The 12775-nt window shown below is 39.2% G+C and overlaps 1 protein-coding gene across 25 annotated transcripts in view; it reads left to right on the forward strand.

Annotated features, from left to right (window-relative positions):
* Window positions 1-360: 360 nt before the first annotated feature.
* Window positions 361-12775, forward strand: part of FMR1 (fragile X messenger ribonucleoprotein 1) — a 31487-nt gene continuing 19072 nt past the window's right edge. For 5 of the 25 annotated variants that reach the window (XM_086850318.1, XM_086850321.1, XM_086850324.1 and 2 more), the window contains exons 1-6: window positions 805-1178; window positions 9226-9278; window positions 10093-10186; window positions 11318-11389; window positions 11661-11809; window positions 12280-12453. In XM_086850318.1, coding sequence (XP_086706444.1) covers window positions 1128-1178; window positions 9226-9278; window positions 10093-10186; window positions 11318-11389; window positions 11661-11809; window positions 12280-12453 — 593 coding nt within the window. In that variant the 5' untranslated portion in view covers window positions 805-1127. Of the gene's footprint in view, window positions 1179-1215; window positions 1318-1415; window positions 1709-4780; window positions 4837-9225; window positions 9279-10092; window positions 10187-11317; window positions 11390-11660; window positions 11810-12279; window positions 12454-12775 lie in introns of those variants that run through there. The other 20 variants (XM_023925854.2, XM_023925856.2, XM_086850333.1 and 17 more) reach the window with 11 other exon arrangements.

The following is a 12775-nucleotide window of genomic DNA, read 5'->3' on the forward strand; positions in this document are numbered from 1 at the left end:
TCCCCGCAGTCTTCTCCAGGCTGAACAGACTAAGTGCCCTCAGCTGCTCCTAACACGGCTTCCCCGCAAGGCCCTTCACCATCCTCGTGGCCTCCTTTGGACAGGAGCTTTAGCTCTTGTACTGTGGTGCCCAAAACTGCACAAAGGACTGAAGCCGTGTGGTCAATTTACTTTTATTGTTAACTCCTGGCCATGGCCAAGCAGACAGAGCCCACTGCAAGGCTGAGCCTTCACCCCAGCCCCCCGGGGCAGCCCCTCACGGACCGATCCCGGCCTCCACGGATCCGGCCGCCATGTCCCCCTCCATCCCAGCAGCCCCCGCGCTGCTCGGCCCGTCATTCCCTTCTCTTCGCCCCGGGCCCCGCACGACCATCGCTCCCCGGGGCCGTTACTCGGCGCCGTTTAGAGCCTCAGCGTCGCCCGCACGGTCCCCGCCTGAGCGCGGCCCTGGGCCGGGCCGAGCACACGGACACCGGGACGCGGACACACACGAACACACACTCCCCGCCATACGGGCCTGGCTGAGGGTGGTGCGCGCCCCGATCAGCGCCGGTCAGGCCGCGTGATCTGATTGGCCAGCAGTGCCGGTCACTCAGGCGCGCGGCGCGGCACCACGCGACCCGATTGGCCAGCGGGGCGGCCACTCCGGTGCGCGCCGGGCGGGCTGGGAGGGAGAGGCGGGACGTCGGCCCCACAACTGCCGGGTTCCCGCGCACCCCGCGCCACTGCGGCTGCGCGCGCGCGGGGCCGTTACAGAGGCGGCGGCGGGTGGGCGAGCGAGCGGCGCGCGCCGGCCCCGGGGCCCGCTCCCGCCCCGCCCCTCCCGCGGTCACGTGACGAGGGCCCCGAGCGCTCGCGTGCGAACCGGGCGCCCCGCGCGCGCCCCCCGCGCGCCGCCCGCCGCCGTTTCGGTTTCATTTCCGGCGGCCTCGGGCCCGGAGCGGCGGCGCCGAACGGAGCCCCCGGCGCTGCCCACCTCTCCCGCCCAGGGCGGCCACACCCCCGGGCTCGGCGTGAACCGAGCCCCCCCGCCCCGCACACACACACCGCTCCTCCCCCGCCTGCGCCGGCACAGAGAAAGGGAAGGGAGGCGGCGCCGGGCCCGGGTCTCCCGCACCGCGCACAACATGGAGGAGCTGGTGGTGGAGGTGCGGGGCTCCAACGGGGCCTTCTACAAGGTACCGGGTGCTCGCGGCCGGGCCGGGCCCTAGGGGAGGAAGCGGGGACGGCAACGGGAGGAGGAGGCGGTGGCGGCTCCTCCTCCCTGCGCTGAGGGAGAGCGGAGGCCCTGGGGCAGGAAGGAGGAGGGAGAACCAGGCAGGGGTGGAGGCCGCGGCGGGTCCTTCGCGGTGGCCGCGGAGAGCGAGCCGGGGCCCGGGGCTGAGGGGACTCGAGGCCCGATGAGGAGGGAGAGCGGGGAGGCCTCGGGCCTTCCCCTTTGTGGGAAGGGGCGCCTGGGGCCGCCTTGTCCCGGCGCTGAGCGAGGATCAGAGCTAGGATGGGGCATTAATTGCTAAATCCTCAGCTTTTGTCGCTACTTAAGGAAAGTCTCTCTCGCTCTCCGGGTTTCCAGGAGAGCTGCACTGCATGAGCACGGCCTGCAAGGCGGGGAGGAGGGTTAGTGAGATAATACACATTCCTGATGAAATGCTGTGGTGGATTCTTGCTCCTAATACCATGGCAGGGGAAGCTGCCTAGCGATATTAAAGTAAGCATTGCTTGGCCAAATGTATTTGTGCTGAGTTGCTAAATACGTGTAGATATCAAATGTATTTCTTATTGAAATTACATAGTGGCATTGCATGTTGGTTTCCAAGCCCTTGTGCTTAACAAAGCCATCACTGAGTCTTGAACAGATGAGCACTGAATATGTTTTATTAATACCGTGTAGTATTGTGTGGCTTTGCATGAGTTGGACTGTATTAATCTGCTTATTAATAGGCTATAATTCGTAGTTTTAATAAAATAAAATTCGGATATGGTTGATTTGGGCCTACTGTCATGACCTATTATCAACATGCCAGGAGCAGCCACGGATGAGTTCCTGCAAGTTTAAATGGTTTAAATGTTCCTAGGACTTTAAAAATTGGGCCTAGTAATTGTGCGACATCCAATATTTATGTTAGCAATGAAGGACCGGGTAGAGTTTCACACTCACATGTTCCTGCGGTAAGCCAGGTAGATATCCAAATGATACAGTTCCAACATCTCTGAGTTTTTCTAAGAAAAAAGACCTCTTAAAAGCTTATTTTTAAATTATGTATGCTAGTATCCTATTCTGATATTTTTTTTTTTTTTTTTCAGAAAAAGTATGTGATAAAAATAAGTGGTAAATAAGCATCTTGTGAGCTCATAGTGCTGTAGTCGAAGTTCTAGATCTGTATATTGCTTCCTGGAATAAAATAATTAGCACTTTTTAAAATCAGTTTTACTTTTTTAAAGGAAGAGTATTTGGTCAGAAAGAAGCAGGAGTAAATACATTGCACAGTAGAACTTTTGATGAGGCTTTTATCTGAGTAGTTACACAATGATGTGAAAGAAGTGATGGTGATAATGTCATTCTTTTAGTGACAAATATTATCAAATAAACCTGGGAAAATTGAAAGCTTCTGAAATTTTATTTTTTATGTTCAAGTTTGACACCATGGGGCCCTGTATCTCCTGTGTGTAGGTGAAAGCTTCATTTGAGCATATGTGCATGGAAGCTTATTCATGATTTAGTGTACCCAAGTTCTAACACAGACATTTTTCCCAGCCAGTATGGTTATGTTTGTCCTTTAACTTTTAGAATTTTTGAGAGGATTTCTTTTTGTTTTGTCTTTACCACTATCCAAGAAAACTTGGTTAAATTGTCTAAAGGGAAAAATGGGCATATGGATTTATCTGTCTTCACCTGAATTACCTCTTTAGATGGAGCATCACACTTAAGATAAATGCACATAATTTTTTTTAAAGTGGGAGTTGTTTTACACCCTCACGCAAAAATTTTCTGTATAAACCAGCAATTTTCCCCTATTTTGAATTACTTGTATTCTAGCTAGAATATCACTCTGTTATAAAGTAATATACTTAATATTTTTCTTTGGAGTTTTATGGCCCATCTTATAGATTGGCAGTTCAGTTGCAAAAAATGAATGTTGAGCCAATGTAACAAGAAGTGTGTGGTGATGTCAAGTGTGAATTTAATTGCAGGACAGTTTTAATTTTTCACTTTAAAAGTTTCTTCAAGCAGTCTCCTGAGAAGTGGTTTGCAGCAGTAGTGTTTCAAGCAAACCAAAAGCAAAACAATTACTTTTTTCAATCTCATGATTTACTGATAACTGGTGAAGATTTCTTCTGCTTTGAATAATTCTGAATTAGTGAGTATATATAATTTTTTTTAAAAAAATACGCCTCTCTTGATACTAAGATATGGAAGGGGGAGGAGTATGAGGCTGCTATAGTCAGGATGGGACAAAGTGGCTCAAGCAGACACCTTATTGTGGCTTCAGCTTTTCATATCCTCCTTGTAGGTCTCTTGGAGGACCTGAGCATTTTTGTGTGTACCCAGCAGCATTTGGATCTTGACAGTACAAAACTGCCCACCTAAACCCTGCTAAGAGTAATTAACCAGTGTTTTCTGAGATATATCCAGAGGTTTCATGTACCACACAAAACACAGAAGATGGCTTGAGGGTGCCTTCATACCCAGCTGTAAGAGTTGAATTAAAATTTCATCCTGGTCAGGTGCACTGGAATACTGGAGTGTTTTGATGTGACTGCTATAGTGCAGGCTAGTTCTTTCTGAATGGAATTAAAATACTGCTTAGTGAATACTTTGTACTTTCATGATTTTTTTTTCCTCCTTGCCTAAGATGAGTTATTCCATGAAAAACACAGTGCAGTAAATGGGCATGATTCAGGGATAATTGACAATCTGCTACCTAGAGATGCTTAGTCATGACTTGCTATGTGGTTGGGCCCTGAATCCTTGGAAATAAAATGTTAGATTTCCTTACATATTTTATGAAGACTGGTCCAACAAACCACCAGGACTGTGAATCTAAGGGGAGGAAACTGCCTTTTTGCAGCTCACAGCCAAGTAACTAAATCTTGAAGTTGCACAGTATTAGGACATATCTTCTCATATGATTTCTTGTATAGGAGTAGTAAATTGTATTTTGAAGTTCTTGTCTTATTCACAGAGGACTAATAGACAGCCTTTGCTTAATCTCTTTGGGATTAGCTTTAGGTATTTCCCTCTAAAAGGGGACATGCTGGATGCCTTTCCAACATGGAATTGATTTTTCTTTTCCACTTTGGGAGTGATTCTCTCTTGTGTCTGCTAAAGATGGAAAGCATCCTGTTTATGAGGCAGTCAGTTTTGGAATGGTGTTTGTTGTTACATGTTGTCTGTAACCCAATCTTAGCCACTTCTTGCTCTGTAACCTTGTGGAAATCTTCCACTCTTTATCTCAGTAGTTTCAGTGCCTTGCTGTTGTTTGCTTGGTTTTATAGATAACTTCATTGAAGCTACAACTGATAAAATAATTCATCTTTCTTACTACTTTATCACTCAAGTCTCACTATTAGCAACTGTTCCTTGGCCCTCTGTATCCATTTTTTTTCTTTCACTGTTCCATGCAGACACCTTCAGCCAATATCTCCAGTCTCTTTGTACATTCATGAACCTGTCTGCTCAGTCCTTCTGAGGATGACCGCCTGTACCCTTTTTTTTCTTGTCTGGTGACCATTTCTGTGACTATTTTTCTTTCCCTATTCTGTTCCTTTATGTGTCCAGCCTTTCTCAGACTTGATTATCCACCGAGTTCCCTTTTGACATTCTCCTTCCAACAGGTATGAAATGTTACAGAACTGTTACACTAACCGTAGATGCACGTTTGTTATCAACATAGTTTTTTTATGTTAAAAAGCATATTTTCCCTACTTTCCCCCCTTAAAGTTAATTATCCTCATTTATTAAAATGATTGACAATGCTCACATCTGATGATGTGAGCAGATTTTTAAAAAATCAAAATTTCATGGCAGCTAAAGCCTTTATTTTTTTCCTTTGAAGTGTCTGTCATTCCATTTAGTATAAAAATAAAAAATATGCTGGTGTTTCCAATAATTCTTATTTATTTTTTTAACAAATAATTTGTAAAATTTAGACCATATATTCAGCATATAACCATTCTTAGAATGTGAATGCTTACATGTTTGAGAAATGCCATGCTGTAAACTTTTTTACTTAATTATATCTGAAGCATGGAGAGAATGAAATGGTTTATGTGACTCAGAGTCAAATTTGTTGTAGAAAACTTACCACATTTGATATTTTTTTTTCCACATTAGAGGACAAGAATCAACCTTTGCCATTATAAAATGTGTTTCTGTTCACAGACAATTTTTTGTGTACTCTTCCTTGGTATTTATGCTCTTAGCAATAGTAGTATCTCAGCTGCTTCAGTCTTTCACTGTCCTGTTACCTCATCTTGCTTCCATCCAGTTTCACTTTGTTTTTAAGTCATTTCATCTTCATGACCAAATTCATCAGAGCCACCCTTCTGTCCCTTAATGGGGGTGCATTTTAAACTTGCATATCTGCACATTTATGTTTGAATTTCCATGCTTACTTACACTCTTTGTCTAAAAAAGGCTGATGAATGATTATTGTATTTCTTGTGATACTTTTTGTGAGATCACAGCCTCTGCCTTGACTGTCATCTGGAGCTGGCTTGTCCTGTGTTTGTGAATTTGGATTATGATGTTAAAGTCTTCATTTCTCTTTAGCGTTGTGTGAAATTTCACAAGTATTACAAAAACAAGTCTACCAAACATTTCAGATAAGTATTAATTTTGGTTTTCCAAAGGCATTGCTGTTTAAATTTTTATTTTTTTTTTTAAGGAAAACTTAGAAATGTTTCAGACCTTTTCTGTTTGTACTTGGAAGTGTACAGTTTGAAATACATAGTGCTGGAAAATCCAAATACATTTTTGTACTACAGATCTGTTTAAATATTTATATTGGAGGAAAATTGACAAAGTGCTGTGGTTCAGACACTAGTAAACTGATGTGATAAGTACCTGGCATTTTTCTGTGTCACAAGTAATGGAAAAACAAGGAAAACCCTGTTTCTTTGGATAGATAGAATTAGACAACTAGATATTAAGGACTATATTAATAGTCATTAATATATTTTGCATGGTTGTTTCTAAGCATAAATGCACAGAGGTGTGCAGAAGTGTTTCATATATTGCATACTTGAAATTAGATATTTGACAAGGTGTTGTTCACTTTATAATTAACTAAAAATTTATTCCAATGATCTTCTGTAATTTTGCAAGACTATAAATTGAGACAAACCACAGTGTTATGACATCAATGTTTTTGGCCAGACATAAGTGAAAACCAGTATTTATCTGTTTCTGTAGTTGATTCTTCTGAACTCGATGTAATCTAAAGAAATTCAGATTTGTAATTTTCCCTGGCAGTGTGTGTATTGATGCTGCCTGTGTTAGGTCAACAGTTGACTTATGTTCCTGGTTTCCCTCCAGTTTCTGAGGTGTGACCAAAGCAGTGTGGAAGAACTGTTTAAGGAGAGCTGAAACAGGGCAGTTCAGTTCATTCCTCTTTCAGCCAGCTATCTCTCTCACATTTTACTGTTTCCAGATAACACAATTGCTAAACTCTTTGAAGGTCCAGGCTAGTCTTCAGCTTAACTTAGATTTATTATTTGTTGCACATCCTGGTTTAGTTATTAATGGTAGGTTTTAGCATTATTACCTTTAATGAGGTGTATTGCTGTTGTCCCTAGGATTCTGCTCAAGGTGGGTTGGATGTTAGGGGCTCTATCTCAAATCCAGAAAGAGATGGAAGATAGTCTTGCTCTTTGCTCCTGTGCTTTTGAATTTCTCTGCCATTTTATGTCATTTTTTTCAGAGTGCTGTTTAGGACACCTTTTGGTGTTTTCATCACCTCAGAGGTGATGACTTCGCCTAAAGTATCTTTCATACAGGGAAATATGATTTTTTTTGACATTTTATAAATATGAGAAAATTAAGTATCAATAGATTTTTTTTCTCAGGACATGGGTTGTGTTACTCTTAACTGTTTTTCTGAAGGGTATTAAGTGTTGCTGGTATCACTTCTGTTGAATTTGCTTTGTAAAATAATCTCTGCTTCTACATACTCAAGTATTACTATTAATCCTTGTCCACTCTGTGGCACGAAGGAGCCATACTTAATATCTGGTAGTGACTATAGTGTTTTTCTGATATTAAAGGCATCCATTTCAGCTGTATCTGTAAGAGTAGTACTTCTAAGTTGCACATTACAACTATTGGAAGAAATGTGGGTGAAGCCTTTGAAGGTGGTATGTGTAATGTTGTGAAATGAGCTGGGACTACCACTGTATTGTTCAAATGCATATCCAGTTGTGGAATCGTCTTACAGAATACACTGCAATACCAAACATAAGCTAAATGTTAGTATTCATAATAATCAACTGAGAGCTCTGTTGCCTCTATGTAAATACCATTTCTGTACTGCTATGAACATGATCTTGAGAAGTGGTCTTAAGTCTTCTTTATACCATGTCATTGAAAAACATCAGCTGTGCTTGTAATCTCCTTTGAAGAAATATGAAATTTTGAAATTCATAGTTACGCAAATTTGGAGACTTTTTTAAGTCTCCTTGGCTTGCTGGCAATAATAAAGTCTTGTTCTTAAGAGTATTGAGAGGTGAGCAAGGTGTAAAACAATTCTTTGCTCTTGTTACTGTGTCTTTCCTTCAACTTCTATTCATAGTGACATGGGTTGTGTTTCAATTATCAACTCAGATGGTTTCTTCCTAGTACTGAATGACTCTGAGTGATGACATTCATGTGCATGTACCACTTAATTTTAGTATAGCCACTCTGTATTAGTAGTTGGGTGTTGCTCTTCTTTGATACTAAGATACTGCTGCAAGTCAGGAAATCTTTTGGAATACTTTGTAAAGCAAAAATAACAAAATACTTTTTTAAAAACCATTTAGGCTCTATATAAAAGAGACTCTTATCTTCTTTTGAGGGATAAAATCTTGTCTTGTAAACTTGCAAAGACAGGAATAATAAAATGGAGGATAATAAAATGTTCTGTACTTCATTAACTAATTCTTCTGTAGAAGTGGTAGTTGCTGCTAAATTATTTTCAATTTACTGAGAATCCTTTTATCTACTAAGGTGGATCTCCATTAGTAGAACAAACTTCTCTATTCTTTTTGCTCATGGGCTTTTATCTACCTACCTTGCAATGATACTGTGTGTGGACTAATATTAATGGAATACTCAGCACTTCAGCAACTTGTTTCAGAAGTTCATAGAGGTACTTTAAAAACTAAAATAAAAAAACAAGAAAAACACAATCTTTTCATCCCTGGTTAACTTGTGACCTACATTGTTTCAGGCTGAGAAAAATATTTTCTTTGGTACATGCCAGAGTTCTTTGAGTACTGGTTTTTCATAGATGGGGAATGGGTCGGGGGGACGTTTGGGGCTTTAAGCTAAACATTGGTCAAGTCTAAATCAGTCAGTTGAGTGCATAAGGCAGGAGGAGTCCATGGTGCTGAATTCTAGTTCTGTCCTCTGCTTTCTGGTGTCATGGAGAGCACAACTGCTGTCCATCCCCCAAGAAAAAAGGGAAGGCAGGCCCCAGGGCATTTATCTAAACTTTGTGTTCTACAGACTTAGTGTGATGAAGTAAATATGGGGAAGATTCTCCTGAAATTGATAGAGATGAGTTTTGCTAGTGCAATGTTCAAATGTACTTTGGAGTAAAGAGAGAAGAGACAGGACTTAGAGGTTTTGTGGGTTTTGGTTTTGTTTGTTATCAACTACTGATGTTTAATTTCTATGCCTGTCTTTACATTAAATGTGATTATAAAATCAAACATTTTAAACTCTTGAACTATCTTGTCATTTCCTACTAACCTTTCCTGTTGCTTCTAAAAAGTAGAAATAATGTCTTCATAGCTGAGGCATTCTGTTTGTGTATCAGTGCATTGGCAGTCATGAACCCAAGGGGGTTATCAGCTTTCAGTATGTTTTATAGAAGACTGCTACAAAGTTAAAAAGGCTGACTGTAAAACATACTTTTGTTGTGAGATTCATCAATATTTGTGAAAAGGAGGTATTTTATAGGCTTAAATTATTTTTGAAAGTGTCTGTAAGCATACCATAATTATACTTTGTTTCCTCCACAGGCATTTGTAAAGGATGTACATGAAGATTCAATAACAGTTTCATTTGAAAACAAGTAAGTGTATTGCTGGTGTTGTACCTGTAAATGACGGAGTATCTACCTTGCATTTGATTGATCTAAATATGGCTCAGTATAGAGTAGTGTATATTAGATACACTAAACTTACTGCTGGCATGTTTTAAAGTTACTTATAGTATCTACTATTTTGTGACCTTTCTATATAAATGCTTTTAATGCTTTATATACTTTCAAGTGCAAAACCATAGTGGCTTGGGTTTTGCTGGGAAGATAATCATGTTGTTACTGAATTTACATGATGACAACCAATGTTTAAGTCAACAGTTGTGCCATTACTGACTCTTTCTCATGTGAATGTCTTGCCTTAGTTTTAGAAGGTTACATTATTACAAAATTTGTTGTACAGATAAGTGATGAATACCAATTTTCTGATCTAGAAACAAAATTTATCCAGTCTCCATTAAAGAAACTGAAAATTAAAACTGTGTTCAGACTGGATCCTGATCAAATTTTCATAATCTGAAGTAGAACCAAAGAAAAAGAAGATACAGGCTTGTTTTGAAGGAAGTGTCCAAATGTGTTTTGAAATGTTTTTTAATATGTGTTTCTAATGTTAGGTCTAAAAACCATACCTATAAATAGAAGAACTTCTACTAGAAGATTCGAAAGACTGCAGGTGACATCAGGGTTTAATTTAAGATGCTTAATGGTCATTGAGATGTGTTTTTTCTTAATATATGCACAAAAGCTCCACAGAATTTGAAACTGTAAAATTAATGGATTAAAAATGTTTGATTTCAGTTTACAAAGATGAAAATATTTAGACCATTCATTGTGTTTTTGTTTGTAGCTGGCAACCAGAGAGACAAATCCCATTCCATGATGTGAGGTTCCCACCACCTGCAGGCTATAATAAAGACATAAATGAAAGCGATGAAGTAGAGGTGTGTATGCTCCATTAATAGCTCTTGTCTTGAAAAGTGAGAGAACTTGCTGTGAAAAATGTCAGTCAAGCCACTGTAAGGTTTGCTTCCATGTTAGGTGATGTCACCTTTTTTGATTCCAAGTACTACAGAAAACATGAAGTCAGGCACGTCAGCAAACACATCACCAAACCCAGAGTTTGACAGTAGTAAACCATGCAAATTCCATGTACCACAAAAGGCCAGGTAAAATTCCATGTACCATAACCTCCATGCTGAATTGCAAATATGCTGATTTACAAACATGATCAGTGTTGCATTGGTTACAGATCAGTCCTTTTTAGGACTGTGAAATAGGTGATGAACTGTAGTTTTTAAGCTGTAAGGTAGTAATATCTTTATTACCAAAGCTTCAAGCTGAATCAGATAATTTGCATTATATGTGTGTATACATAAAAACATAGGCATATATGTGTATATGTAAATAATTAAATGTATGTACAGAGAGATTGACTTTAAGCAACATATTCCTAAAACCTTATTTTTATAATTATTAGACACACTATTTTTATTTATATTATCTATTAAATAATATGTTTATTATATATTTGTACTATAAATATGTTTTATATATAAAATTTATATATTTTAATATAAGTATATAATATTAACTATTATATACACTTATTTTTATAATGAAAGAAAGAGAACTGAAGATTTGCATTTTTCTTGCATGCTCTGTAAGTTTTTAATTTGAAAGATAAGAAAATGGCAAAACTTCTGTAATGTGGATGTGGCTGCTAGCTTGTGTGTGCTAAAGAGGTGTAGATGTGTGACCTCCCTCTCACCCACTGGTAGGACCTCATCAGACTTACACACAATTAGAAATACTGTTTATTAAATATTAACAGATGTGAAAGTCTGAATTATCTCTCTTTTGACTGCATGCAAGACTGAAGCAGCCAGTAGATTTGGCACTGTCTTTATTATTATTTATCTGTGCAGTCTTGCTGTTACATGCTTTATGTGCTATGCTCAGAGACTTTATGTACTAAGGTGTTTTGCTGGATTTTGTTCCTATGGAGTTCCTGATCATGTTAGTGTCAGCTTTTGTGATGTCTTTTAAGAATATAATGTATGTATTTTGTTCAGGTTTATTCCAGGGCAAATGAAAAAGAACCCTGCTGTTGGTGGTTGGCTAAAGTGAGAATGATAAAGGGTGAGGTAGGAGTATGCATATATACATATATATATAATATTTACTTACACTTTTTTTTTTTTCTGTTTATATATATTGATGTGCACTGTAGTTTGAACTAATCTCTCTTCATTTTTTAAGAGTTTCTTGATTAGGACAGTTTCAATTACCATTTACCTCAACCTAAGAAGTCATATTCGAATTGTACAGTTAACAAAATACCTTTTCCTTAATAGTGTAATGCTCACTCATGTCATAAAATATGTGGCTTGGATGATTTTATTATTTTTATATCAGTTCTACGTAATAGAATATGCAGCCTGTGATGCTACATACAACGAAATTGTCACAATTGAGCGTTTGAGATCTGTGAACCCAAATAAACCCGCAACAAAAGATACTTTTCATAAAATCAAACTGGCAGTTCCTGAAGATTTAAGGCAAATGTAAGTACAAGTGTTTCTTTATAACTTGTTTCAGAATGTGGGTAACTTCTTAAGCCTGAGACAAGGGAAATAAAGATGCTTTTTACTACTTTAAATTAACTTTTTGAGCTACAAGAATTTAAAAAATATGAATATTGATGTGGTCATACTTCAGAAATAGGATGATTTTTGAATTGCAGTTTAGTCCTGGAGGAAGAAATACTTTCTTCGAAATTTTAAGGTTTGTGTGTGGTACAGATTAAGATTTTTATTCTTAGAGCTGTTTAGTGAGGTGCACAGGTTAATTTGAATCCATTCTTGGTCAACTTTTATTATTTGATGATGGCACTGGGAGTAGTTGAACAATAATGAAACCTCCCAGAATATGGTACAAAGCCAACTAGCTTTCTCCTATACCATGGACATGTTGTTCTCATATAGATATAGCTCTAAAAGTCAGATTAATACTGACTCCCCTTGTTTACCTTCAGGTCACTTTCTGCTTTCCTTGAGATGCATGTTATTGCCTCAGTGTGGAATGAGTTAAAAATTCAGATTAGACTAAAACTTCCAGAAGTTAGTGTTACAGCATACACAAGTTCACTTGGTGGTGAGTGGACACAGGAAACCTGGAGAAGCCAAGCACAGCATGAGATGAGCATAAGGTCATTAGAATGCTGCAGGGGTTACAATGAAATCACACATTTTAATGGCTCATAAAGTGAAATTTTGAGTGTGCTGATTATAGTGATTATAGATTTTTTTATGTAGTTCTGTTTAACTTGTCATTTCACAGATGCACATACAGAAAATTTCTGAACTATTTCTTAACCTACTCATATGAAAACAAATGAAAGAAAAATGAGTAAAATAAATGATAACAGAATTAAATAACACCTGCTTTGAAAGAGAGAGCTTTGAAATCTTTATTTACATTCTTTGTAGTAAGGAATTACTCTTTTTGGCTGTTAACCATAAGTGCAGTGG

The sequence above is a fragment of the Cyanistes caeruleus genome, chromosome 14 (assembly GCF_971803275.1).
Source record: "Cyanistes caeruleus chromosome 14, bCyaCae1.hap1.1, whole genome shotgun sequence".
NCBI classification, from domain to species: Eukaryota; Metazoa; Chordata; class Aves; order Passeriformes; family Paridae; genus Cyanistes; species Cyanistes caeruleus.